This window comes from Scyliorhinus torazame, chromosome 5 (assembly GCF_047496885.1).
Source record: "Scyliorhinus torazame isolate Kashiwa2021f chromosome 5, sScyTor2.1, whole genome shotgun sequence".
Classification (NCBI taxonomy): Eukaryota; Metazoa; Chordata; class Chondrichthyes; order Carcharhiniformes; family Scyliorhinidae; genus Scyliorhinus; species Scyliorhinus torazame.
Genome location: NC_092711.1, coordinates 280,512,458 through 280,540,342, shown reverse-complemented (window position 1 = coordinate 280,540,342; position 27,885 = coordinate 280,512,458). Strand labels below are relative to the sequence as shown.

The 27,885-nt window shown below is 46.8% G+C and overlaps 1 protein-coding gene and 1 non-coding gene across 2 annotated transcripts in view; one reads left to right on the top strand and one right to left on the bottom strand.

Annotated features, from left to right (window-relative positions):
- LOC140421161 (SH2 domain-containing protein 1A-like) overlaps positions 1-27,885 on the top strand; it is a 78,388-nt gene that overhangs the window by 32,504 nt on the left and 17,999 nt on the right. The window contains exon 2 of the mRNA XM_072505615.1: positions 19,281-19,344. Within this exon, the coding sequence (XP_072361716.1) occupies positions 19,281-19,344 (64 nt within the window). The remainder of the gene's footprint in view (positions 1-19,280; positions 19,345-27,885) is intronic.
- On the bottom strand, positions 4,810-4,923 carry trnal-caa (transfer RNA leucine (anticodon CAA)). Its single transcript has 2 exons — positions 4,886-4,923; positions 4,810-4,855 (listed from the first exon to the last, which is right to left on the bottom strand). It is a non-coding gene; the product is annotated as a tRNA-Leu (tRNA).

Here is a 27,885-nt window from a genome sequence, read left to right as displayed (position 1 = left end):
AAATGGGTTTTTCAGTCGTGTTAAAAGTAAAAGGGGAAAGTTCTGTATAAGTTGCCTAGAAAAATGGTGTTTAGTCAATAATGCTTTTAATCTGTTTAGTAAAAGTCTGAAAATATGAATTATTGTCATGTCATCCTTTCAGGTGAAAGGATTTTATCAAAATGTTAACAGTTACTGTGGAGGTCTTGACAAGGACCAGTTTGACTTACCGCACTTTTAAAACTTCACTTACGTCCTTCTGGCGTACTTTGTGGTCCAGAACAGCAATTTCACACCCTTAATGTACTTTTCACGATGGAATCAATTGATGAGGTGCCATTGTAGCGAATCTTGTGGAGAATCAGAGTAAATTGTACAGTAACTATGAAATATTCCCATTTAAATGCACATGTGCAGTTATTGGAAGTTGCAGTCCGGTTTACTGTATGAGAATGTTCAGGGCTGTTAGCCTTCTCATTGTGGTCTTAATGTTCCTCAGGATAACTTCAATGCTGCACACACTGAATTATTTTGAAGTGCAGTAATTTGAAGCTCGATCAGCAAATAACAAGGGGATATATTACCGGCTCTCTGTTTCAGTGCATTGAGAAAAAAATGGTGGTGGGAAAACTTGCTACCCTTTTTCAAATCATGCAATCATGTCTTTAACCTAACCACTGGCGCAGGTAGACAAGACCTCCGTTTAGATTGCAAAAAATGTCCTCCTAGATTATCTTCTATAGCGCATGTGTGAACCTATATCCCTTCTGACGCTGGTATGGCTTTATTATCCCACGTTTAAAAAAATTCATTTATGACAAATAAGGATACCTGACAAGGCCAGCATTTATTGCCCTTGAGAAAATGATGGTGAGCCACCAACCATAACACACCGAGTGGCTTGCTAGGTTGTTTCACAGCGTGGATAAGATTCAATCATCTTACTGCATGTCTGTAGCCATAGAGCTGGACTTTCAATCTGGGATCAGCAACTGGAAAGGCGGGCTAGCCCCCATGAGTTGTCAGTCTTACTAAATCCTTAGTTAAACCAGCTACCTTGTAACTGCAAACAAAATTGTGAAATGCCGGTGTGATTGGCATTATTTGTGAATTCCAAAACAAGGCAGTGGGCAAGAAAATGGCAGCGAGAATTATCATGGGTTGTGTTCTGATGATGCTTTGGTGCCGTTGAAAAGGATAACATATCACCAATTGCTCTTGATTTTCTTCATTAATATATTGAGACATCTTCATTCGAATCAAGAACCTTATTAAAGTACACCCTATTGTGTTATTTTTGCATTACAGATATTATTACATCTATTACAAAAATTCAATGTTATGAGTAAGCCTATTATTTTGTGTAATGTTGATTTATGTATATGCACTGATCTACTTTTGCGATGGCAGAGAAATCAATTGTAGCCTGTAACAGTAAAGCTATGATCTGGGGCGAGATTCTCTGACCCCCCGCAAGGTCGGAGAATCGCCGGGGGTTGGCGTGAATCCCGCCCCCGCCGGTTGCCGAATTCTCCGGCACCGGAGATTCGGCGGGGGCGGGAATCGCGCCGCGCCAGTTGGCGGTCCCCCCCCGCAATTCTCCGGCCGGGATGGGCCGACGTCCCGCCGCTAAAATGCCTGTCCCACCGGCGTAGATTAAACCACCTACCTTACTGGCGGGACAAGGTGGCGTGGGCGGGCTCCGGGGTCCTGGGGGGGGGCGCGGGGCGATCTGGCCCCGGGGGGTGCCCCCACGGTGGCCTGGCCCGCGATCGGGGCCCACCGATCCGCGGGCGGGCCTGTGCCGTGGGGGCACTCTTTCCCTTCCGCCTCCGCCATGGTCTCCACCATGGCAGAGGCGGAAGAGACTGCCTCCACAGCGCATGCGCGGGAATGCCGTCAGCGGCCGCTAACGCTCCCGCACATGCGCCGCCCGGAGATGTCATTTCCGCGCCAGCTGGCAGGGCACCAAAGGCCTTTTCCGCCAGCTGGCGGGGCGGAAATTTGTCCGGTGCCGACCTAGCCCCTTAAGGTTGGGGCTCGGCGCCCAAAGATGCGGAGCATTCCGCACCTTTGGGGCGGCGCGATGCCCGACTGATTTGCGCCGTTTTGGGCGCCAGTCGGCGGACATCGCGCCGTTTCCGGAGAATTTCACCCCATATTTATAGGGCACTATTCTCCCCAAAAAGTTTGAAGTTCATTTGTGGTGGATTTTTCAGGGACTTTCCTGTGGCTCTGCTGGCGAGTTCACCATTGCTATTCAATGACACTTAGTCACTTTTTTGGGCCCTGGGGAGTTTCTCCCTGGTTTTGCCCACACTTAGCACTGGAGAGTTGAACTCCGAGATCAGGCCGCCATTTTGAAAGGGTGCCCGATCTCCGTGAGCTTGTGGGTGCCCCACCCACCCGCCCGTACCAGCCTCCCCGAACAGGCGCCGAAATGTGGCGACTAGGGGCTTTTCACAGCAACTTCATTTGAAGCCTACTTGTGACAATAAGCGATTTTAATTTCATTCATTTCATTCCCCCCACCCATGGACAATGTCACCCACCCCCACACAATGGGCACTACCCTATACCCCCCCCCAAGTGAGGACACTGCGCTTTGGGGTCCCTGGCATCCCCAATTCAGGCCCCCCAAGCTCCCTTACGGCACCCCTCCCTTCCAAGACCTCGCCCGTCACCTTCCCAACCTACCAGAGGCCTCTACTTACTTGCCCTGCACACCGCCATCTTTCAAACCCCCCTTTTCATGGACATGGCCCCCCTCAGGCCCTGGCCCTTGGCAGTTCCACCCTGAAACTCGGACACCTTTGCACTGGCACCCAGGCAGTGCTCCAGGCAGCTTGGCAGTGCGAAAGTGGCAGTGCCAAGATGCCAGCTTGAGTGGTGGTCATGGTGGCGGAATAATTAGAATCTCATGAAACCACTGCTGCTTCCAAGCGGAAGATCTTTTGGGAAGCTGACTTGTGATGCTCCAGGATGAGCACCAGGGGGCCACCCTGCACTGACCCTGACCACCGAGGGGTCTCCGATGGTCTGGGAGACCCCCTGGGTGCCGGCCCGCCTGGTCCACGTATGCGACCAGCACTGATCGCCACCCGGCTGCAGCCTCCCTGGGGAGGCCAGAGATTTGTGGGAAGCCGGTGACTCCGGGTAAGTAGGTTTACGACCTACTTCCAGGAGCGCTGTTTGGTCACGCCCCTTTTGGGCGGAGTTCCAATTCTGATGCCTCGCGGGACTTGGGTGCATCCCACAAGGAGCGGAGGCTGCTGGTAGTCCCACTGGAGAGTTCTCCCAGGGTTCTCTGGCCACATTGTGGACTCACTTGAGCACAAGGCGGCCAGAGAATCGCGCCCAAAGTATCCGCAATCTTTCCTGAAAAAAATAATGTTGACTTCAAAGAAAAATTCAAATAGAGTCCAAAATTCTGAAAAGTCTATCAAAGTCTAGCGGCATGGTAGCACAATGGTTAGCACTATTGCTTCACAGCACCAGGGACCCGGGTTCGATTCCTGGCTTGGGCCACTGTCTGTGCGGAGTCCGCACGTTGTCACATTTCTGCGTGGGTTTCCTCCGGGTGCTCCGGTTTCCTGCCACAAGTCCCAAAAGACGTGCTTGTTAGGTGAATTGGACATTCTGAATTCTCCCTCAGTGCACCCGAACAGGCGCCGGAGTGTGTCGACTGGGGGACTTTCACAGTAACTTGATTGCAGTGTTAATGTAAGCCTACTTGTGACACTAATAAAGACTATTCGTATTAATAATTGGAGTATGGCGATGATCTGGCCAAAGTCAGATCCTCTGCCCATTTCTCCATGCCACACAAACATCCTACGCTTTCCTCTTCATGTGTTCATTATTGTCTCCCATTTTCCACATCAATGAGAAATGAGCACTCTTGGTAGGGAAAGAATACAAGTGAACTGGTTACTGCATGTGAACATGCGTTCTTCATGTGTGCTTAAAGGCATCACAAGTCAGCTTCCCAAAAGATCTTCCACTTGGAAGTAGCAGTGGTTTCATGAGATTCTAATTCTTCCGCCACCACCAACAAATATTTGCTGGTTCTGCCGTTGGCCATGGTTCATAGCTCTGAGCATCGAACTCTTACCTGGGCTTGGGGTGACTTGCAAAACGACAGGGACTACCTCCCCCCGAGCTCTTAAATGGTCCTTCTACTCTACGGTGTAATAAGTGCAGAGCGGAAAAGTCCCTGAGAGGCGTTCCTCAAAGTTCTCTGCGAGGAAATGCACCTTGTGCCCTCACTGAATTTTCAGAAAATTCTCGGAAATTTCTAAATCTGAAACAGTAAAAATGCACTGTTGTATATTTTAAGTTTTTTCCCCTGCAATATGGGAAATAAACTGGTAGGTGTAACAATAAATTACCACAAGCTCATCACACTAATTCTTTTCATGTGTCAAAGGCAGGTCTTCGGATTTTTGTAATCAGAGAAAATTTAACAAAATTGTACCTTGTGTTCCCCAAAATATGCATAAGAAATCTTTGTATCCAATGCAATAGAAACACAATTCAACTTATCTTGATAGTAGAGCTAGCCTAGAAATTCATTGTTTTAATGTTACACACTTTCTCGTATGTCACCCACCGTATTGGATTGGGCTGCTCACAGCTGATTAAAATATTTAATAAAGGGTCTAACACTGCTTGTAGATACTTTTTGCGATATTGATAAGACCATAAGACATAGAAGCAGAATTAGGCCACTCGGCCCATTGAGTCTGCTCCGCCATTCAATCATGGCTGATATTTTCTCATCCCCATTCTCCTGCCTTCTCCCCATAACCCCTGATCCCCAAAAGTATGTGTCAGAAGTGGGATTCGAACCCACGCTTCCAGTTGGAGACCAGAGCACCCAGCTTACAGTGGCAGGACTTCACTCCTTGAGTCTGGTGCCTTAGACTATTCGGCCATCCTGACACCACATAACTTGATCTGCCTCACCTCATAACGTGCTACAAGATAAACTCGCTCAAGAGCTTGTGGCACTATCAGGCAGGAAGGATCTATCAGAAACCTTGTTTAAAGTGGCTGGTTTAGCTCAGTGGGCTAGACAACGAGTTTGTGATGCAGAACAAGGCCAGCAGCGCAGGTTCAATTCCTATACCAGCTTACCCGAACAGGCGCTGGACTGTGGCGACTAGGGGCTATTCACAGTAACTTCATACTTCGACAATAAAAGATTATTATTATTATAAAGGGTTCAGTCATCACAGAACGTTAAATTTGTCCTTTTAGGATTCAGAACATTCTGGGGGCCTGTTTTCGGCGGGATTCTCCGCAATCGGCGCGATGTCCGCCGACCGGCGCCAAAAATGGCGCGAATCAGTCCGGCATCGCGCCGCCCCAAAGGTGCGGAATTCTCCGCATCTTGAGGGGCTGAGCCCTCACCTTGAGGGGCTAGGCACGCACCGGAGTGATTTCCGCCCCGCCGGCTGGCTGGAAAGGCCTTTGGCACCCCACCAGCTGGCGCGAAAATGACTTTGCCGTGCGACGCATGCACGGGAGCGTCAGCGGCCGCTCACGGCATCCCCGCGCATGCGCAGTGGAGGTGGTCTCTTCCGCCTCCGCCATAGTGAAGGCCATGGCGAAGGCGTCAGGAAAAGAGTGCCCTCACGGCACAGACCCGCCCACGGATCGGTGGGCCCCGATCGTGGGCCAGGCCACCGTGGGGGCACCCCCGGGGCCAGATCACCTTGTCCCACCGTTCGAAAGGTGGTTCAATCCACGCCGGCTGGCGTGGGTTGACAGCGGCAGGACTTCGGCCCATCGTGGACCGGAGAATCGCCGGGAGTGGGCCCGCCCACTGGCGCGATTTCCGCCGACCGGCGCGGCGCGATTCCCGCCCCCGCCGAATCTCTGGTGGCCGAGAATTCGGGACACGGCGGGGGCGGGATTCACGCCAGCCCGCGGCGATTCTCCGACCCGGTGGGGTGTCGGAGAATCGCCCCCAAAGAGGATTTTGCTGGTGCTGCACTGTTTTGTTTGACTGCTCCCAAAACTGCAGTCATTAATGGTCTGGTAGAGCATGCTTCGGGGCTCAGACGGTGGGGAGCACCAAGAATCCGGGAGCTGGCTGGAGCAGCTGGGAGAAGGGGTATGAGAAGGAGGGTGCTGCATAGAGCAGACTTAGACTGGGTTTCAGAAAGCAGATCCTTTTTTAAAAATATTAATTTAGAGTACCCAATTCATTTTTTCCAAATAAGGGGCAATTTAGCGTGGCCAATTCACCTACCCTGCACTTCTTTTGGGTTGTGGGGATGAGACCCACGCAAACACAGGACGAATGTGCCAACTACACACGGACAGTGACCCAGAGGTGAAATCGAATCTGGGATGTCGGCGCCGTGAGGCAGCAGCACTAACCACTGCGCCACTGTGCTGCCCTTCAGAAAGCAGATCCGACTTCAGCAGCAATGTCTGTGGTGCTTTTGCTTCACATGGTAGGCTGTCATCAAACAATGTTGCCTGTGACAGCCACAACTCAAACCTCAAACCATGGAATGGCTAGAAATAGCTGTGGTTGTCAAGGTTGTCTTGGCCTTAACTTATTTTTTCCATTGGGGTGAGTGTGGGCAGGTGGGCTCCTCTTCCCTTCGAAGCCTGCCGTCTCAACTTGTGTGTGATCTCCTACAAGAAAGGAAGTCCTATCAGGGCACTAAAGATGTTGAGCAAATGTGCCCATCATGGTTAATTAGTAAATATACAAAGCGCAAGATACGTGGTGTTGGGAAATGTGTTGCTATTAGCATCAATTGTGTGACAATGAGGAGATGACGTAGTAAGTGAGGTGCAGTCATTGTAAGTTAGTGGAGAGGGCGGGGGGATGGGAGCACTGTGAGCAACCATGCCCCGGTAGCTAAACATCCGGCACTGACCTTCTCTACAGACTCTTTCCATTGGCAGCAGACAAGTTTCCTGTTGGTTTTCTACTTCCTGGCAGAGTGGAGACAGCATTTTCCTTATTGACTGGACCTCGGCTTCTAGTGTAATATAAATAACCTGTCTTGACCTCTGCCAGCCACCTTCCTAAATTTGTACAATTTCCCTGCTGTCTGAATGATTATGCCTCCACTTGAAGACATCCCACCAAAAGCTGACTTACCATCTGAATCATTTTGAATGAGGTCCCAGCATGAATCCAAGGTGCTGCTTTGAACCTTGCAAACTAATGCTTCCCCACATTCAGGGGCAATCAGATTTGTGGACCGTCACTTTTAATATGTCAGTTGCTTCTTCATGGTGTCCTTGGTTATAGCACTGGGATGAAAATTCTCAAAATTTGTGTGGAAAAAAAACGAAATCCTATCTTAACGAGTTGAAAGTAGTGGCCACAAAATCCATTTGTGTGGCACCCGTAATGTCAGTGGGGGTGGGGGTGGGGGGGGGAACTGATGAACTGCGCGCAAAGAGAGAGGAATACATTGCCTCCTCTCTTTCCAGAAGCAGTGGCTTTGGCAGCACAGACTTCCCAAGGTACAAGGTGCCATTGACTGCACACTGAGTGGTTTCTGGACACACATAAATTCAGAGATGCAAAGAGCTTCACTCCCTCAACACGCAGCTAGTGTGCACCCATAGTCCAAAGAAGTGCAGGTTAGGTGGATTGGCCATGATAAATTGCCCTTAGTGACCAAAAAGGTGAGGAGAGTTTATTGGGTTATGGGGATAGGGTGGAAGTGAGGGCTTAAATGGGTCGGTGCAGGCTCGATGGGCCAAATGGCCTCCTTCTGCACTGTATGTTCTATCTTCATATTCAGCGCATCATCCTTCTGAATGCTCGCTATCCTCACAGTGGTCATGATGCCTTCATTCTACAACAGTCTGCTGTACCAGCAGGGAGACCTCACGTGACTAGGGCAACTCACTGACCCAGCTGTCTCATGAATCTGGTGCACAATCAATGCACACCCGGGCAACGTTCATATACTGAGAGTCATGCTGCAACACAATGTCATTGAGTGGACCATTGCGGCACTTAAGCGATGCTTCCACTACTGTACCTCTCTAGAGGAAGCCTGCAGCACTTGCATGGGCACAAGCCATGATTTGTTTTGCTGCATCTTGTGCCAGCTCCCCACCATGAAGGCACTGCCCTTTCTCCAGGTTTGTGGGAAGTTGCTGAGGAGAAGGAAGGAGGCAGTCAATAACCCTGATTCATGTTTGACGGTCTGTGGTTGGTTCATCTGATTGCAGTACCAATGAGTGCGACCCCAACTTCGCTCTGTTACTGACCTTCACTGTATTAATGATCCACTTAAAGCCAATTATCCCTAAGCTCACTGGGTCAAGTACTGATCTTTGCTGAGTTAGCTGATGTTATGTGGCGCAGCAGTTGGGGGAATTACAATCAGAATGTTGGCAGCAATGGGCACCTTGGAGTGAACGCTATGATAAGGCACAACTTCTTTCCCAGGAATAGAACACGATTAGTTAGGGTTCCTGCTCCTTTTTCCTGAGTAGTTACAGGCCTTGCTCGGTTGGGATACCAGACCTAACTGAATAGCCATCAGGTTCATAGATGAGGAATGGATTCTTAACCGGCATACCAGAGTTAACCCGCTCAGGGTGGAAAGAGAAGGGAAGAAAATTGGGAAAAACTATTTTGCATAATATCACTGAAGATTCACCCTGTCTGTGGTGTTACTAATGCACACGTCTTTATCTTCAAAAATAGTTCTGTAGATGGTTATATTCATTTTTGAGCAAACTCTCAGCCAACTTCCGTTCAGGTTAATTAATTAATTATCTATGCAATCCGTTTTATTCTGAGCAAGGGAAACTATTACACAGCAATATCAAAAAATAATTAGGTAGTGCAATTGCAGTATTCAGCTTGTGATACTGCCCTGAGCCAAAGATATTACCTAGAATTGAATAAAGGCCTAGACATTTTGAAATAACTTGTAAAATGGAACACACTTTTCTCCAGATGGCACACAATTCTGCGATCACACAGCAGCTGTGTTGCAGTCTTGGTAATTGGCTTGGTAGAGCAGCAGTCAAGTTTTGCAGATGGGCTGATCTCAATGTTGCTACTCAAATCCTGTTCAGCAGTCTCCTGCAAATAAAAAGGTGGTTTCTTCCTAGCTGGACAGTAGAGCGAGAAGAGAAGACTCTTGTTCAACCAAGGCTCTCATAACTGTCACTAATAGTAGATCTCTAAATCGGGGCTAGTTTAGCACAGTGGGCTAAACAGGTGGCTTGTAGTGCAAAACAATGCCAGCAGTGCAGGTTCAATTGCCGTACCGGCCTCCCCGACAGGTGCCGGAATGTGGCGACTAGGGGCTTTCTGCAGTAACTTTGTTGAAGCCTACTTGTGACAATAAGTTATTATTATTATTAGTGTCTGCACACCATTGTACACTCTGCAATTTTCCCTTTATTTGTGAACCTTTGCTAGTGGGCTAATTAACACTTAAATGGAAGATTTCCTCAGCGCGCGAGAGACACGTTAATGAATGACATTTTGTTATGAATAATGCATAACAAAATCTTTGTCTTTTCTCTGACAGTTTCCTACTCGTATATGAACAGAGTTTAGTTTTTAAACATTATTCCTTGTAGTAACGTTTCCTTCCCCCTCAAACCACAGAAACAGCAAGAAGGTTGAGGTGAAGAAGATTGAGTGGGTGCAGACAGCACTAAAGTTCAGACTAAAAAGAGTGAGTGGGTGCACAGACTGCAGTCACATTACCTTGAAGAAATGGGAGAAGAGATTACGAGGAAAGCAGTTAATGAGAGGGAAAAAAGTGAACAGAGTTGGGTGGGGGGAGGTTGCAACGAGAGTGCAAGTGCTAGTACTGAGATGACATACACAGAGTAATACAGCTGCACTGAGAATAATAGAAATGGGGTAGAGGCAAAAATCAAGATTAGGATGTGGAAATGCATGAAGTACTGGCCGGAGTACATCAGGAGTTAAATGTAGACATTTGTACATGGAATTCCATTTTAAATGGGACAAGTGAATAAAGGGAACCAGACTTCACTGTGACTTGTGACAAGTTAACTGATATATATCTCGGATGATCCCTTTGGAGAGTTACAGCATACGCTTGGTGGGTTCATTAGCTCAACAAGTTTGTCACCTTTTTTTCATTGCTTATGACTCGTTACCCTGATAGGCAGCATCTTTTTTCGATTGTTCAAAGGTCTATCTAACCGCGCCACTTCTGAGGGCATTAAAGGGGGAAATTTCCTCTTGAGCAGAACGCAGCTATTCGATTTTGGCAGATTTGTGCCAGAGGGCAGTGTTCCAATGGTCTGCATGTCACCCCCTCCGAGCAATTTTCTCAGAGGTGGCTGCTCGGGCTGATAGTTAACTGGCCATTATTTCACCAATTAGTCAGCATTTTCCTCGGTACTGGCAGGGTACTGGAAATGTGTGCAACCTTTGCTTTGTCTGCAGATTATCTGCTCTGGGGATGAGATTACTTAGAACGCCATGAAATGATTATGCATGACGATCTTTAAACGAGTGTGTAACTTTCATTCATGGGCAAATGCTTTCAACTGGAAGTGTCTCCTCTGTAGACTGATTAAGCGACAGATTTGTCTGCTGGTTTCTGAATTAGTAGCACACCTCCATCTTGTGGTAGCCTCTCCATCTCGGTTCAAATTTCCTCTCGAGCAGAGCACAGCTTCCAGCCATCCGTCCTTTTGGCCACTGATTGGCCCTTTCACATCCCTGTCTGCCTTCAATCTCTAATACTTAATTAGCCATCTCTGGGGAGATTGCGCCCAATGTCCTGTCACTTACTCTCCCCGGTTCCCAACCCCATCCTGACTACAGGAATGACAGCCTAACGGGCAAAATGCAGCCCAAAGAGTCATCCAGCTACTAGTGTCAGATGTAGATCAGTCTCGGAAGGGATGGCAGGTTCTCTCTCTCTCACTGATAGAGTTGGAATTTTATGTTCACTGTTTTTGGTGTCAGTCCGCAAAAGACCAAATTTATTGAAGGTCGCCCAAAACTAGCTCTGATTGGATATGAAATCTCAACCTCTGCCTTACTAGTCCCCTACCATTATGGCTACACCACATACCTGAGCAATTGTGTATATTTAAAGCACTGATTGATTATGTTGTGTATTCACATGGCTGTGTCTCAACATTAGCACCAAGAATAGAAGGAATGGTTTGTTCGAGGTGCATTTGTATAGATAACCATGTTTAGATGCCCCCAAAGTCTAGGCCGCAAAATGTGGCTTTGTGGTACCTGAAGTTTCAGCATTACAGGTGCCGGTTTAGTTAAAAAATAGCATCTGGATCATTGCCCGTTACTGGCACAACCCACATGGAATGCCACCTTGGTGAGGATGGTAGCATTTTATACAAATGCAGGAATTAGATGGAGCAGCCAGATTGTGATATCATTCAGCACCTAATGATAATTTTACCCAGACCTGCGATGTTGGGCCTCACCACCCCTGTTAACACCCTCTCTTAAACACACACAACTTAACATGCATTTAGCAGCAAGGGTAGGCCAATTATCAACCCACCGTCAGCACTCTTTGACAGGTATTGTAGCGCACAAAGACTCCGTGAGACGAATAGAGTGAAGTCGATGAGGCTTTATTAAGCGTGTCTGTTCCCCAGCAGCTCAATAGTAAACTGGCCTGCGGGGGAAGACTCCGGCTTCTTATACTCCGCCTTCAGGGCGGAGCTTGAGGTCAACGGCCAACCAGGACCCGGGATCTGTCAGCCAATGACATTAGGGCTTCCAGTCCCACATGACCCCCAATACATACTACCACATTCACCCCTTGTCAAAAATGAACCCGGCGGGGTGATGCTTCGTATGGTGGTAAGGGTTTACAGGGCTGGTCCTGGGAGGACAAAACATTCACATGGCAATACAGTATTGGACAATTTTGTCCTGTTGCAACTATTTACAGAGGGTATAGGAAGAAAAGCAAAATGTTCTTGTGAACAGTCCATATTTGTTTTACATCGACGCCACGAGTCGGTCGGGCGGTCTGGTCGTCCGTGTCGATCGCCTCGGCCCCGGCGGTGGTGGTGGTGCTTGTACCAGTGTTGTCGCCTCCAGGAGCCGTACGGTTTCAGCTCGGGCTTGATTCTTGGTCGGTGCTGAGGGGAGGGGAACCGATCCTCCTGGGAAGGGGGCGGTCGCGGGGTGCGGCGGTGGCAGGAAGGGGGGGGGGTTGGGTTGATGGTGTCGGGGGGGTGTGTGTGTTGCCGGCGGGCGCCAGATCCCGCAGGGAGACCGTGTCCTGTCGGCCGTCGGGGTACTCCACGTAGGCGTACCGGGGGTTCGCGTGGAGGAGGTGAACCCTTTCGACCAACGGGTCCGCCTTATGTGCCCGCACATGCTTTCGGAGCAGGATGGGTCCTGGGGCCGCCAGCCAGGTCGGCAGCGACGTTCCAGAGGAGGACCTCCTAGGGAAGACAAGGAGACGCTCATGAGGCGTTTGATTAGTGCTCGTACATAGTAACGACCGGATGGAATGGAGAGCGTCCGGGAGGACCTCCTGCCACCGTGAAACTGGGAGGTCCCTGGACCGTAGGGCCAGTAGGACGGCCTTCCAGACCGTGCCGTTCTCCCTTTCTACTTGCCCGTTCCCCCGGGGGTTGTAGCTGGTCGTCCTGCTTGAGGCTATGCCCTTGCTGAGCAGGAACTGGCGCAGCTCGTCACTCATGAAAGAGGACCCCCTGTCGCTGTGGACGTATGCGGGGTAACCGAACAGTGTGAAGATGCTGTTCAGGGCTTTAATGTCTGTGGCCGCGGTCATGTCAGAACAGGGAATGGCAAAAGGGAAGCGGGAGTATTCGTCCACTACATTAAGAAAATATGCGTTGTGGTCGGTGGAGGGGAGGGGCCCTTTGAAATCGAGACTGAGGCGTTCAAAGGGGCGGGAAGCCTTAATCAGGCGCGCTCCATCTGGCCTGAAAAAATGCGGTTTGCATTCCGCGCAGATGTGGCAGTCCCTTGTGACTCTACGGACCTCCTCTAAAGAGTATGGGAGATTGCGGGACTTGATGAAGTGGTAAAACCGAGTGACCCCCGGGTGGCAGAGGTCCTCGTGGAGGGTTTGGAGGCAGTTAATTTGTGCGTTGGCACATGTGCCGCAGGATAGGGCATCGGACGGCTCGTTCAGCTTTCCGGGACGATACAAAATCTCATAGTTGAAGGTGGAGAGCTCGATCCTCCACCTTAAGATTTTGTCGTTTTTGATTTTGCCCCGCTGTGCACTACCGAACATGAAGGCTACCGACCGTTGGTCCGTGAGGAGAGTGAATCTCCTGCCGGCCAGGTAATGCCTCCAATGTCGCACAGCTTCCACTATGGCTTGGGCTTCCTTTTCTACTGAAGAGTGGCGGATTTCTGAGGCGTGGCGGGTCCGGGAGAAAAAGGCCACGGGTCTTCCCGCTTGGTTAAGGGTGGCCGCTAGAGCTACGTCGGAGGCGTCGCTCTCGACCTGGAAGGGGAGGGACTCGTCGATGGCGCGCATCGTGGCCTTTGCGATATCCGCTTTGATGCGGCTGAAGGCCTGGCAAGCGTCTGTCGACAGAGGGAAGGTCGTGGTCTGTATTAGGGTGCGGGCCTTGTCTGCGTACTGGGGGACCCACTGGGCGTAGTACGAAAAGAACCCCAAGCAGCGTTTCAGGGCTTTTGGGTAGTGCAGGAGGGGAAATTCCATGAGTGCGCGCATATGTTCGGGGTCGGGGCCTATTATCCCATTGCGCACTACGTAGCCCAGAATGGCTAGCCGGTCGGTGCTAAAAACGCACTTGTCCTCGTTGTACGTGAGGTTCAAGGCTTCTACCACAGGTATTATCAACGACCTGCAGGTTTGAGTTTGTGGATTTATTGGGTGTTTGGTTAACTCTGCAGGGAGGTGCTGCAAATGGGGAAGTCATTGCTTGTTATTGCAATCATTCTCAGCACACCACCTACTCCCAGTCATGGGAGGTTTGGTAGCAGTTCCCCATTGGGTGCAGCATCGGAAGTAAGTGGAAGAGAGGCGACAAAGAGAACCAGTTCAGATCCATGCAAGGATGGCACTATCAATGGTCGCAAAGTTTAGCGTGGCTCTGAATTTTTAGGTAGCGGATCATCCTGTAGTTTATCAGCCATTGCTGTATCTCGGAGGTGACAGAGGCACTTTATGCAGGAGGCGAGAACTTTCCAGTCACCTCTCTGAGCAGGGAGAGTGCACGAATTGCAAACTTCCCTGTGGTGCAGGATGCCATCAACTGCAGGCACATGACTTTACGGGAACGACGGGCGTGATCTATCATCTACTCTGCGCCAAAAAAAGCAGTGCACCACGCACAATGTGGCCAGTAACTGCCAGGAGATCCCCCTCCGAGGATCTACCCGTTTTGGTATGCCTCACAAGATCTAACGCGATCGCGCGTGATGTGAAGCCCACCAACTGTGGGCAGGATCACTTTTTGGCAAATCTGAATATTAGAGCAAGGCAGCTAGTCTCTCTCTTATATGCAGTTTCCTGAGGTAACCAAGGCGTTGGGATCTATCCCCTTTGCCTTGGAGACCCAGGGCGAATGCCATTCAGTATTTGTCCCCACAAACAGGGACCAGACGGAAGAACACTTGGGAGACCCCCAGGTGCAAGCCCGCTGGGCAGGATGTTACCCTGGTACTGCATCTTGGTGCCAGCAGGCAGGAGCACTGCCAATGTGCCAGGGAAGTAACAGAAGCAAATCTCAAACTACATAGAAGTCCGAGACAAAGGAAAAGTCAAATAGAAGTTCTGTCTAGTGAAAGCACTAAGTAAGTGCCCCAAGGGACTGCAATCTGGACCCCTAGCTTCGCACTTTGCCATTCCTCTGTACATAATTCTGAGAAAGAAAAAGCCACCATAAAGCAACTATTCCATACCAACTTTATCCAACATCATCCGACACTCAATGCATTAATAAATGAGTTACCCTTGCACATTACCTTGGTACCTGTCGTGGTGCCTTTGCCTAGTCCGGTGCTCCTTATCTGAACTGAAAGCCCTTTTTAACACTAGCACCCACAGCCATCCTTACTGCAACAAGCTGAGATTTCATGACCTTGATCTAAGCTTCCACTGTAGCATTCAGACATTAGCTTGCTTCTGCTTGTCCTGCAGTGCAACCTGAGAATTGTCTCCAGATACAGCGTGTTGGTTGGCCTGCAAGTGTTCTTGTGGTGTTTGTGGTGATATACATCACAGTAAGTACACAAAGGGTTAATGTACATACACTACACCTAGCTAGACACTAGAGGGAACACCAGAGACATGACACACAGACAGTCAACCAATAGATCAGTAAGATAGGACACGACCAATGGGCAGTCACGATACACACAGAGATGACACTAATACAGGAGGGCATTACACCAACCCATACATAAGGACACTACACACATGATCGTCCTCTTTCCAGTGGAAACTCTCAGTGAGTAGAGACACAGGGTTGATTGAGCATCACTCCCACCACGTGGATTGTAGCAGACTGGTTAGTCAGTCTGAGTAGCTCTAGAAGGATTAACAGTAGCGTTGAATCCAAGTAGGAGAATTGTTAATAGTTCAATAAACGTGTTGAAGCTATCTCCAAGTCTGAACCTACCTTTGTCAGAGTGCACATCAAGGAAGCAGCTTATGCTACGTCAAGAGCATAACAAAACATGGTTCCAGAAGTGAACTGTTAAATCCATATAGTTTCAACTCAGCGAACAGTGATAACCAGCAACAACAGCCAGGCAAGATGATGTTCGGGATTCCAGTTCCACAGCGGCTCAGGTGCCACGGAAATCTCAGTGAAAACTGCCAGACCGCGCCCACTTAAAGGGGAAATGTCCCAAAATACAAAAAAAACCCTAAAGCCTCAAAACCAGATTCTTTCACCAAGAACGACAGCACAATGCCTGAAATTCGACAAGTAGCTGAAAGTAACCTCCGCAGAACTTTGCAGTAAGCACCGCCCAAAGAGATGATACAGTCCTTGAAGACTATGACTCAGACCTTGAATTCTTCTTTGGACATCGCGAGCCCAGTGCCAGCTCTGCCACAAAACGTGATGATGTGGCCTTGGAAGACAACGACTCAGACAAAGCTTTCACCTTGGGAGGCTACCCCAGTACCAAATCCGAACCGCAACTAGACGTGCTGAACATTGACAACCCCGACAACGGGTTTTTCGGATTTGAGGATCTTCACCCAGCAGATATGACATCCCGACTCGTGAGTGCAGGATTATGCTGCGGCCTGACACCAAGAGACAAAGAGCGGGGTCAAGCCCACAGAGAGCGGCCTGCTGCCACACAGAGAGTGGTCCACGCACCGCGAAAGGTCCCACGGTAGAACCAATGCAAGACTCCAAAGTGCAGTCCTTGCATGAACAAGACCATGAGGGTCTCGCAACCTCCTCTGAGCAACTAGCAGCAGACAATGCAAGTCTGCCACGCTCAAGTGAACAACAGAAAGACTATGACAGTCTGCCACGCTCAAGTGTACAGCAAGCAGACTATGACAGTCTACCACGCTCCAGTGAACAAGAAGAAGACTCTGACAGTCTACCACGCTCAAGTGTACAGCAAGCAGACTATGACAGTCTACCATGCTCCAGTGAACAAGAAGAAGACTCTGACAGTCTACCACGCTTAAGTGTACAGCAAGCAGACTATGACAGTCCACCCAGATTATTTGGGCCACCAGAAGAAGACTCTGACGGCCTACCCAACTCAAGTAATGACAAGAAGACACTGAGGCTCTACCCACTGTGTGTGAGACAAGTGACGACGGCATCCCACTTCCCATACCAGATGTGCAACGTGACAGACCTCAGCTAGAATGTACAGAGGCACTCGACAATCACAGTGAGACTCCGGTGACGCCACATTACGTCAAATCTCATTCGCTTGAGCCTCTCCACAAGCAAATGCATTGCTGACTGTTTTGACTCCGGACGGGGAGCATCACGAAACTTCAGAAGATTCAAGTGAACCTGAAATGACTCCGGATGTGAAGCGTCAAGAAATCTCAACTGACTCAAGTGAACCTGCAGTGACTCCGGACCGGGAGTATCGACAAACCAAAACTGACACAGTTGAAACAGACCAGACTCCAGACGGGGAGCATCGACAAGCCAAAGCTGATTCAAGTAAGCCGGACATGACTCCAGACGGGGAGCGCCGCAAACTCAGTGACGGCACGCTCAAGGAGACAGCAGATGCCACAAAGCATGCCAACACGATAACTGTGTGAAGGACTCGTATTATCCCAGAGTGTGGTCCTTGAGCGCAGCAAACACGGCAACAAAACCAACCACAACAACAACATCAAAGAAGTGAGAAGCGTGCCAAAGGCAACAACGTTGACAACAAGCACGACAAACACAACGCCACTGGAACAACGACTGGTACGACATGGTACAACTCTGCAAATGACGGACACTGTTACTGCTCAGCTCAGTACAATGACATGCCATGGCAGGACAATGCATCTTACCAATTCACGTTTGCTGCACTACCAACAGGCACCCTGGCTTTCAGGACAGATGCCATTCAGAATTACCACCACAAGCATCGAAAGAAAAAAAAAGAGTCCAAATCCGACAACGAAGTGATTTGACCACTTCTTGGTTCCTTCAGCACAGGGACACTGATGGTGTTTACAATGCAATGCCACCATCAACAGCACCAACTCACCAACCAAACAAGAAAGCCACTCGACCATAACAATTAATGAACTTTGGACTCATGCATATGATTTGGACTTATTGTTTAATGATCACTGTTATCATAACTTGTACAGAGTATCACTCATCTACCTTGTTTGTTCAATTTTCTTTAACACTGTACAGAAAATATGTAACACGAAAAAAGGGGGGATGTGGTGATATACATCACTGTAAGTACACAAAGGGTTAATGTACATACACTACACCTAGCTAGACACTAGAGGGAACACCAGAGACATGGCACACAGACAGTCAACCGATAGGTCAGTAAGATAGGACACGACCAATGGGCAGTCACGATACACACCGAGGTGACACTACCACAGGAGGGCATTACACCAACCCATATATAAGGACACTGCACACATGATCTTCCTCTTTCCAGTGGAGACCCTCAGTAAGTACAGACACAGGGTTGATTGAGCATCACTCCCATCACGTGGATTGTAGCAGACTGGTTAGTCAGTCTGAGTAGCTATAGAAGGATTAACAGTAGTGTCGAATCCAAGTAGGAGAATTGTTAATAGTTCACTAAACATTTTGAAGCTATCTCCAAGACTGAACCTTCCTTTGTCAGAGTGCACATCAAGGAAGCAGCTTATGCTACGTCAAGAGCATAACAAAACAGTGTTGATTATAACTGGGAAGACTGGGCTCTGAGTTCTGCACAAATCCCTGTGTCAAGTTGGAGTGAACTCCTCTATGCTACTTGAATATGACAAGAGGTACTCTGACAGACCTGTCAATGCATCAAGCTCGTTTGCATCCTTGCTTATCACCCTGTTTCTAGAAATGATTCCATTAAAGTCCTCGTCTGAGTCCTCTGCAGTATACCCCAGCCTCCAGGGAGCTGGCGCCCATGTGATCCTTTCCCCTGTCTTGGCTGCAGCCACTTGTGCCTGGTGACTCCTCCATGTGCAGGTTGTGGCTCTATCCTACCCTCTAACCTTTAGCATGGTGGCAAAGTGGTTAGCACTGTGGTTTTACAGCACCAGGGCCCCAGGTTCAATTCCCAGCTGGGTCACTGTCTGCGCGGAGTCTGCACATTCTCCTTGTGTCTGCGCGGGTTTCCTCCGGGTGCTCCGGTTTTCTCCCAATAGTCCCGAAAGATGTGCTTGTTAGGTGAATTGGACATTCTGAATTCTCCCTCTGTGTACCCGAACAGGCGCCAGAATGTGGTGTCTAGGGGCTTTTCACAGTAACTTCATTGCAGTGTTAATGTAAGCGTACTTGTGACAATAAAGATTATTTAAGAACAATAACTTTTCACAGTGTTGATATCTGGGCTGGTGGCTGCAACAATCAGATTGAATGATAGCGTTTCTTCCTCCTCAGTCTTCTTCATCAAGGCCTTCAGCCTCTCATTTCACAGGAGGGCAAAGCAAGAGTTCGTAGATCTTTGATGGCATAGCAAGCACAGTGGCAGCATTAATGTGAGGGAAAGGGGAAGAAAGCAAGAGGTTTATTGTTCAAGTAAAATGTGCATCCCCCCCCACCCACCATACCAAATTAATATATAATGGATGTTTTGTTACAGCTAGTTATATTCACTAAAACTACGTTTTCTTTTGCAGGTATTCTGGATTAGTTTACACATACCGTGTTTTCAAGACTCCTACTGATTCATGGACTGTTGAAGTAAGTGAGAAATTATAATCTTTAAATAAACTGAAACATGTTCATTTCAATTTTTTTCCATTGTGTTTCACATGCTGGTAAAGCCATGTATGTTCAACGTCTGGGACCCCCTTCAGGCACTGATTCTGCAGGGAAGGCAAATAGCAGCCAGGGCAAAATGGGCTGGTATCACTGTCTTCCGTTACTTCAGAAGTGTTTCTCCTTTTATGGGAACATTGGGACACTCCTGACAGTGATCTTGTCAAGTAAGCGCCCAAGAAGGGGCCTGATTTCCTGGTATTCCTGGAGTTGACATTGGAAGCTTTCATGTTTTTTCATGCTTTTTCCAAAAGCTTCTTTTTGGAGTTGATGTACTTGGAACAGGCTGTCAGTTTCCATTCTCTCCTTTATAGTATCAGATAGTGGACATTCTATGGTATCTGGAACCGTGATACAATTGACATAGTGCAGGCATTTTGCTGTGGTGCTACTTTAAGGCTGACCCTTGCCAAGGCAACACAAAATTTCTAGCCCTTTTTCTGAACTAAATAATTTGTTATTATTCCATCTAAGACCTGAAATATAATGTTGCACACACCATTGCATGTTCCTTTAAGATCAGAGACATTCAAAGTTGACAGAAACGCTGGGCACGATCAAATGGCTTTGTCACACCCGAAGGCGCAACAAGGCCGTTGAATCTCGCGAGAGGCCTCTTGCATGATTTGCGACACTCGGAGCGCCTCTTGAGATCTAACAAGATCTCGCGAGACATCACATTCAGGATCTTGCCCTCGCTGGGCGAGATCAGAATTAACAGTGGAGACAGTGATCCTCACTCCTTCCTCCCTCTCGGAGGTCAGGGCACCTGGTTCCAGTTTTTAAAAAGCAATAGTGATGCACGCCGGTGTGACATTACGGCCAGTGGGTGGGAAGATTTGATGATGGTTGACGATGCAGTGTTAAGCCTGCTAAGTAGATACTAATGCATTCAAATTCAAGCTGATCAGGTTCGCACCCTTCCTGGGTATGAACCTGATTTGGTCAAATGGGAAGGACATCTGCCATGCTTACCCGGCCTGGCCTACACGTGATTCGCAGCACTGTGGTTGACTGTTAATTGCTCTCTGAATTGGTCTAGCAAGACACCCAGTTTCAAGGGCAATTAGGGATGGGCAACAAATGTGAGTATTGCCATCGACACCCAGAGTCCATGAAAGAAGGGAAAAAACCTGCAAGTTCCCCACCAAACCACACACCATCCTGAATCATTTGTTCACTATCACTGGGCCACAAACCTGGAACTCTCTCCCTAACAGCACAGAGGATGTGCCAATACCAGATGGACTGCACAGGTTCAAGAATGCGGTTCACCACTTTCTCAATTAAGGGTGGGCAACATAAACTAGGCTTGTCAGCGATGTTTACATCCCATAAACGAACAAAAAACAACCAATGCAGTACTTCTGAAGTGTAGCCACTGTTATAATGAAGGAAATGCAACATCCAATTAACATACAGCAAACTTTCACAACCAACAATGCCATTATGATATTGTGATGTTCATTGAGGATTAAATATTTGCTGGGACTCCTGGGATAACTCTCTTGCTCTCCTTAGAAAGAGAAGGCCACGAAGGTGGGTGGGTGGAGGTAGTAAAGGATAGGAGAGTCAACCTTGTCCCGCTTGAGTATTTCTGTTCAATTTTTCATAAATCTTTTAAATGTTTAAGTCTCAAAACTCTACATCAATCCCTGAAAGTGTGAGTAGAGGTAGATAAAGCTATAAGAAAAATACTAATTTTATTTTAAGTTTTGTAATTTTGAAAGTTCAGAGGTAATGGGAGGTCTTGTGATACAGTGGGTAGCATGGGCTGAGTTAGTAGTCGGAAAGGCAACCTGGGGAGAAGTGAGGAGCTTGCTGGATGCAGGAGTGGGCTGGGCAGAAAACCCACCTTGGGGCTCTGGCACTGTGCCCAAAATGTTAGAAAAAGAATAAGACATGAAACATCCCTCCACTCTTCACCACCCCTACCCAAGCTCCATCTATGCCAACCTATGCCTGCCACCCACCTCCATGGCATGTTATAGCCCCTATGCCAACCCATGCCCCACCATCCTTTGCCCTTAGACCTACCATGCCATCTGGCATAGCATCCACCATAGGCAGACCTCAGGACTCATGCAAAGATGAGATAAAATACATTTCCATAAAATAAAGTTCTCAGTGTCTATTGTAGACTTCACTATATTGAAAAAACACTCTCTCATTTATAAAAACCCAATTACTACACCCTTCAATTAGATAAAGCCTTACAACAGCAAACATTTATTCAAGTGCGCAAGCTATTATAACCACAAGCATTTAATTCATAGTCAAACATCAAAGTATAACTGCTTGTAGCTGTCAACCAAACTGAAATGGCAGACGCCCGACTTTGATAATGGATGGCTGGCAAATCAGTCATACAGTAGTAATGGAAACCATCAGGCTTATGTGAACAGACAGAATGAAGTAGCGAGCAATAATTTTTTTTGACACTCCAGACATTTATCTTTTAAAGATTCTTAGGGCAGGACTTTTAAATTCCTTGAAGTTTGACATCTCCCTTTGACAGGGTCTTCTGACAGTTTTGACAGTTGATTTTCACGGATCTCTTAACAGTTCCAAAGAGCATGACAGGAATGAGTTAATGCAATTTTTGCATACATTTTATACCAACATTTATCAATTCCAAAGGGCAACTGACCTCCCCAAAATGTGTCCCAGGACTAGATCCAAAGAGGTACCTAACTTCTCCAAAATGATCCCCTGACTATCAAACGAAACCACAAAGTGCAGACCTTGCCTACCAAGCTCCCACTTCAATGGAGATAGACATACTGTGACCTGCCCTCCAATCCTGCCCCTGAAAACATGGGAATTGCCATGCTCGGTGGTGGGACTTACAGCTCTTCGCTATTTTCGCCACAATGGAGTGCCTCTCTGTCGTGGCAAAAATCTGGGCCAGCTGTCTGTTCTTCCCCGTAGATGCTAGTTAACCTGTGCTGTTTCCAGCATTTTCAGTTTTTTATTCCAAAGTTTCACCATCTGTAGTATTTGCTTTTAACATACATGAAAGATGCCCTTGATCAGTGGTTGAAGTCAAATAACAACAATGGTGAGGCTGTGTATAAAGGCAGAGGACATCAACCTCTGTCTTTTTTACCCAATAGAAATTGCTGGAGAAATAATTCTGAAGTGGGTTTCTCAACCGCAAGCTTTTTGCAGGCCCTGTTGCCATGGAGATTTATTCACTCACTGGGAATGGCAGCATGAGTTTCTGCTGCCAGGAGATGGAATTCATTTTTATTCAAACGAGTAACTGTTGATGATGAATCCTTTCTCTTTTGTCTTCACAATACCATTTAATTACATTGTTAGAAAAGCAGTTGGGATAAGTGGTTAAATAATCTCAGTAATAATCAGACATGCGATTTGAACACTTTTCTAACTTCACTTACAGAAATATTTTAATTTCTGTTTAAGCCATTAAATGCATCACCTGGAAAGTAATGTAAATAAGGATTACGATTTTATTACTTCCAGCTCAGTGCGGCTGGCTTCGCATGGTTTCATTCTGAAGTAGCAATGTATGTCCAACAATGCCTTTTCTTGCCACTTTGAATTTTCAAGTCCCCCCCAGGATCTATCCGAGGCCTCTTTCTCTTCCCTATTAACACGTGATCCTTTAGCAACACAATCTGAAGGCACAGTATCAGCTTTCACATGTGCATTGACAATACTTAACCTGCCTCTTTATCATTTTTCTTGACCCCTTAACTTTCTTTAAGCTTCTTAAACTATGACCAAATTTTGGATAAATTATAATATTCTCTAGCTCAATATGATGAAGTCCAAAGTCATAACCTTTGAGCTCTCTTATCCTTAGCTATTGATTTCAGCTCCCCTCCAGCCAATATTTCAGGTGGAAAAGTCCATAATCTTTGGGCTTGACTTTCTGTGTTCCTCCAGATCCTGCTTTTTTGAAGCATAGAAGGCTGGACACATTGGACTGGGTTTAATGGAGTCCATTGTGAGGAAACATAGCAGCTGGGGCCACTTTTTTGATTTGTTCATGGGATGTGGGCGTCACTGAATGGGCCAGCATTTATAACCCATCCCTGAGGGCACTTAAGAGTCAACTACATTGCTGTGGATCTGGAGTCACATATAGGCCAGACCAGGTAAGGTTGACAGATTTCCTTCCCAAAAGAAAATTAGTGAACCAGGTGAGTTTTTATGACAATTGTTTTATGGTCACTTTTAGACTTTTAAAACCAGATTTTTATTGAATTCAAATTTCACCATCTGCCATGGCGGGATTCGAACCCAGGTTCCCAGAGCATGAGTCGAGGTCTTTGGATTACGGGCCTAGCAACAATACCAATACACCACTGCCTCCCCTTAATCCTGGGAGAGTCCCTGCATCAGTCTTTACAAACTCTCCCCCGATTAAGTAGGAGGGCAAAAGGGGCTGGTATCAAATTCCCGGCCACTGACGGTGGTGTGCCAATTAAGCGTGTCAATCCAGTAGTGGCCAAGGGATTAAATGGGGGGATGGGGACGGGGCACATGGCTTTCCCATTTTCTTGGAAGGCTGCCCAGTAAACTTTGTTGGGTTTATCAGTGCCCCCATCCCTCCCAGAGGTGGGAATGGGTGGATGGGTAGGCGGTGGTATCCCTTACAGTCAGGCACTGTGAAGGACTGTCATTGGGAAGGAGGGTGAGGGTCAACAGAAGTCAATGTCAAAACCTTGCCTCAGAATGCCTCTATACCATGACTCCCATCCTACCTTCACTCACCTTTGCCCTCAGTTCGCTTGGCAGTCCTAGAGCTCTGGTGGGTGTTTTGTTGTCAGCTGGCACCATTCCAGCTGGCACTGGCAGCATGAGGAGGCTGATTGACTGGCAGATCATGGTGGGCTAGACTTCTGCCGCCGTGGACTTCAGTCGCAGAGAAGGCAAAAGGGTGGTCACCTAAGTGCCTGAAAGCATTTGAATCCTTAGGGCCTTTCCCACAGAACTGACTGAGGTAGCCTGCTGATCCTCTGACTGATGAGCGAGACCCCCATCAGCCCAATGGAATTCTGACCATTACCAATGACACCGGCAGGATGAGAAAGGAAGTTCCGTATAGTAAGTTTGAGGAGCTGGGATCAAAGACGAAGCAGAATATTAAAGGTAATAATCTCTGGATTCTTACCTGAGCCACGTGCAAATTTACATAGGGCAAATATGATTCGGGAAATGAATGCGTGGCTCAAAGCCTAGTATGGGAGAGATGTTCTGGTTTGTGGGCACTGCCACCAGTACTAAGGAAAGTGGGTCTATACCATTGGGATAGTCTGCACCTAAACCATGCTGGGGCTGGTGTTTAAGTGAGCCGCATAACTAGGGAAGTAGAAAGGGTTTTAAACTAAATTGTGGTGAGAGTGGATCAAATTTAGGACGATATGGTCAATCAAAGAGTAGAGTGAAGGCATGAGAGAAGTGTATTCATTTGGGAAGTGAGTAAGAGTATGTGACAGGAAGAAATAGAGAGTACAAATCTAAGAGTAAATCAGGAGATAATGATAGAGGTTACAAAAATAATTGAAGGACAAAATTAAAAGTGCCATATCTGAATGCATATAGCATTCAAAATGAAGCAGATGAACTGATAGCACAAGTAGAAATAAATAAGTACGACCTGTTAGCCATTGCAGAGACATGGCTGAAGGATGACATAGATTGGGACCTGAATATTGAAGGGTACATGACATTCAGGAAGGACTGGAAGGGAGGAAAAGGTGAAGACGTAGCTCTGTTGATTAATGATGGTTTTAGCACGATAAAGAGGGATGACTGAAGATCAAGAAACCGGATATAGGAGAAGTTTGGGTCGAGATGAGAAATGATAAAGCAAGGAGTCACTTGTGGGAGTGGTGTACAGGTCCTCTAATCGTAACTACATGGTAGGACACAGTATAAAGAGATAATGGGAGTTTGTTGAAAGGTGTGGCAATAACCGTGGGGGATTTTAATCTACATCGAGACTGGAAAAATCAGATGGGCAAAGGCAACCTAGATGAAGAATTCAGAAGAGTGCTTTTGGGGCAGTTGCTTAAAATAGCACGTTCTGGAGTCAAACTGAGAACATGTTATATCAGACCTGACATTGTGCAATGAGATAGAATTAATTGATGACCTCCTATGGAAGGCATCCCATGACCTCCTATGGAAGGCATCCCCAGTAGAAGCTATTATAATATGATTGAATTTTACAGTCAGTTTGAGGGAGAGAAGAGTGGATCCAATACTAGTATATTAAACGTAAATAAGCACAATTATGAGGGCTTGAAAACAAAGCTAGCGGAAGTGACTGGCAAATTAAGGGACAGGCCAGTAGAGATGCAGTAAGCTGATATTTAAGGAGATATTTCAGAATCCACAGTATACATTCCAATGAGAAAGAAAAATTCCAAGGAGTGGACCCATCATCCATGGTTAACTAAAAAAAGTTAAAGATAGTATCAAACTTTTTTAAAAAGCGTATAATTTTGCACAGATGGGTGGTAGGTCAGAAGATTGGGTAGAGTATAAAGAACAACAGAGAATAACTGAAAGATTGATAAGGAGGGAAAAATCACAGTATGCGAGAAAGCTAGCTAGAAATACAAAAGTAGACAGTAAGAGTTTCTAAAGATATTTAAAAAAGAAAAGAATTAACAAAGTGGGTGTTGTCCTCTCGGAAGTGAGTCTGGGGAATTAACGAGGGAAAATAAGGACATGGCAGATGAATTGAACAGATATTTTGCATTAGTCTCCACTATAGAGGATATATGTAAAATCCCAGAAATAGCTGTAAATCAGGAAATGGAAGGGAGAGATGAACTGGGAACAGGTACTGAACAAATTGTTCGAGCTGTGAGTTGACAAGTCTCTGGGTCCTAATGGACTTCATGCTAGGATTTTAAAATAAATGGCTAATGAGATAATCAATGCGCTGATTTTAATTTTCCACAATTACCTAGAAGATCCCATTAGATTGGAAGATAGCAATTACAACTCCATTATTCAAAAAGGGACGGAACAGAAAGCAGCAAATTATAGGCCAAAGATGCCTTAACGTCTGTCTTAGGTAAGCTATTAGAAGTTATAATTAAGGACGTTTATCCGGGAACTTGGAGAAATTCAAGATAATCAGGCAGATTCAACATGATTTTGTGAAATGGAAGTCATGTTTAGCCAATTTAGCCATCTATGATTCTATGATTCCATGTTTAGCCAATTTTTCAAGAACTTTTTGAAAAAGTAACAAATTCTGTTGAGAAGGGGGAACTGGTGGAGGTACTGTACTTAGATTTCCAGAAAGCATGTGATCAGGTGTCACATCAAAGGTTATTGTGAAAAATAAAAGCTCATGGTTATGGGGTAACATGTGGCATGGATAGATGATTGGCTAGCTACAGGAAACAGAGCAGACAAAAAATAGGTCTTTTTCAGGTTGGCAGGATATAATGAGTGGTGTGCCACCAGGAGCAGTGCTCGGGCCTCAACATTTTGCAATTTATATGAATGACTTGGATGAAGAGAGTAAAGGTATGGTTCCTACATTTTGTGATGACACAAAGAGAGGGAAGAAAGTAAGTTGTGATGAGGATATATCACGATGAGGATATAGCCTATATAAAGATAGGTTAAGTGAATGGGCAACAATCTGGAAAAAGGAATATAATGTGGGAAATGTAAAACTGTTCCTTTTGGCAGGAAGAATAAAAAATAGCAAATTATCTAAATGCTGAAAGATTGCAGAGCTCTGAGATGCAGAGGGATTTGGGTGAACTAGTACATGAATCACAAAAGATTAATATGTGCATCAAGTAATTAGGAAAGCTAATATAATATTGTTTATTGGGATGGGAATGTGATACAAAAGTAGCGAGGTTATACTTCAGTTACACAGGGCATTTGTGAGACCACATCTGGAGTACTGTGTACAGTATTGGTCTCTTTTATTTGAGGAAGGATGTAAATGCATTGGAAACAGTTCAGAGAGGGGTTACTAGACTTATACCTGGGGTGGCACTCGTCTAGAAATTCATGCCCTAGATTAACGGATCTTTAAATGGTCCGCCAAATTGTCCATCCCATCCACGCCAATTCCCATAGCAGGCGGGACACAAAAATTTGCTCTGTGGAATGAGGAAACGTTGGCCAGTCTAGACTTGTATCCACTGGAGCTTAGAAGAGTAAGAGATTGAAACATATAAAATCTTGAGGGGCAATGTCAGGGTCAATGTAGAAAGGATGCTTCTCTCATGGGAGAATCTAGAACTCGGGATCACTGTTTAAAAAAAGGGGTTGTTCACTAAAGACAGAGATGTGGAGAAACCTTTTCTCTCAGAAGGTTGCGAATCTGTGGAGCTCTCTTCCTCAAAAGGCTGTGGAAGCAGAGACTGTGGATATTTTTAAGGCAGAGATAGATAGATTCTTGATAAGCAAGTGGGTGAAAAGTTACAATCAGATCAGCCATTATCT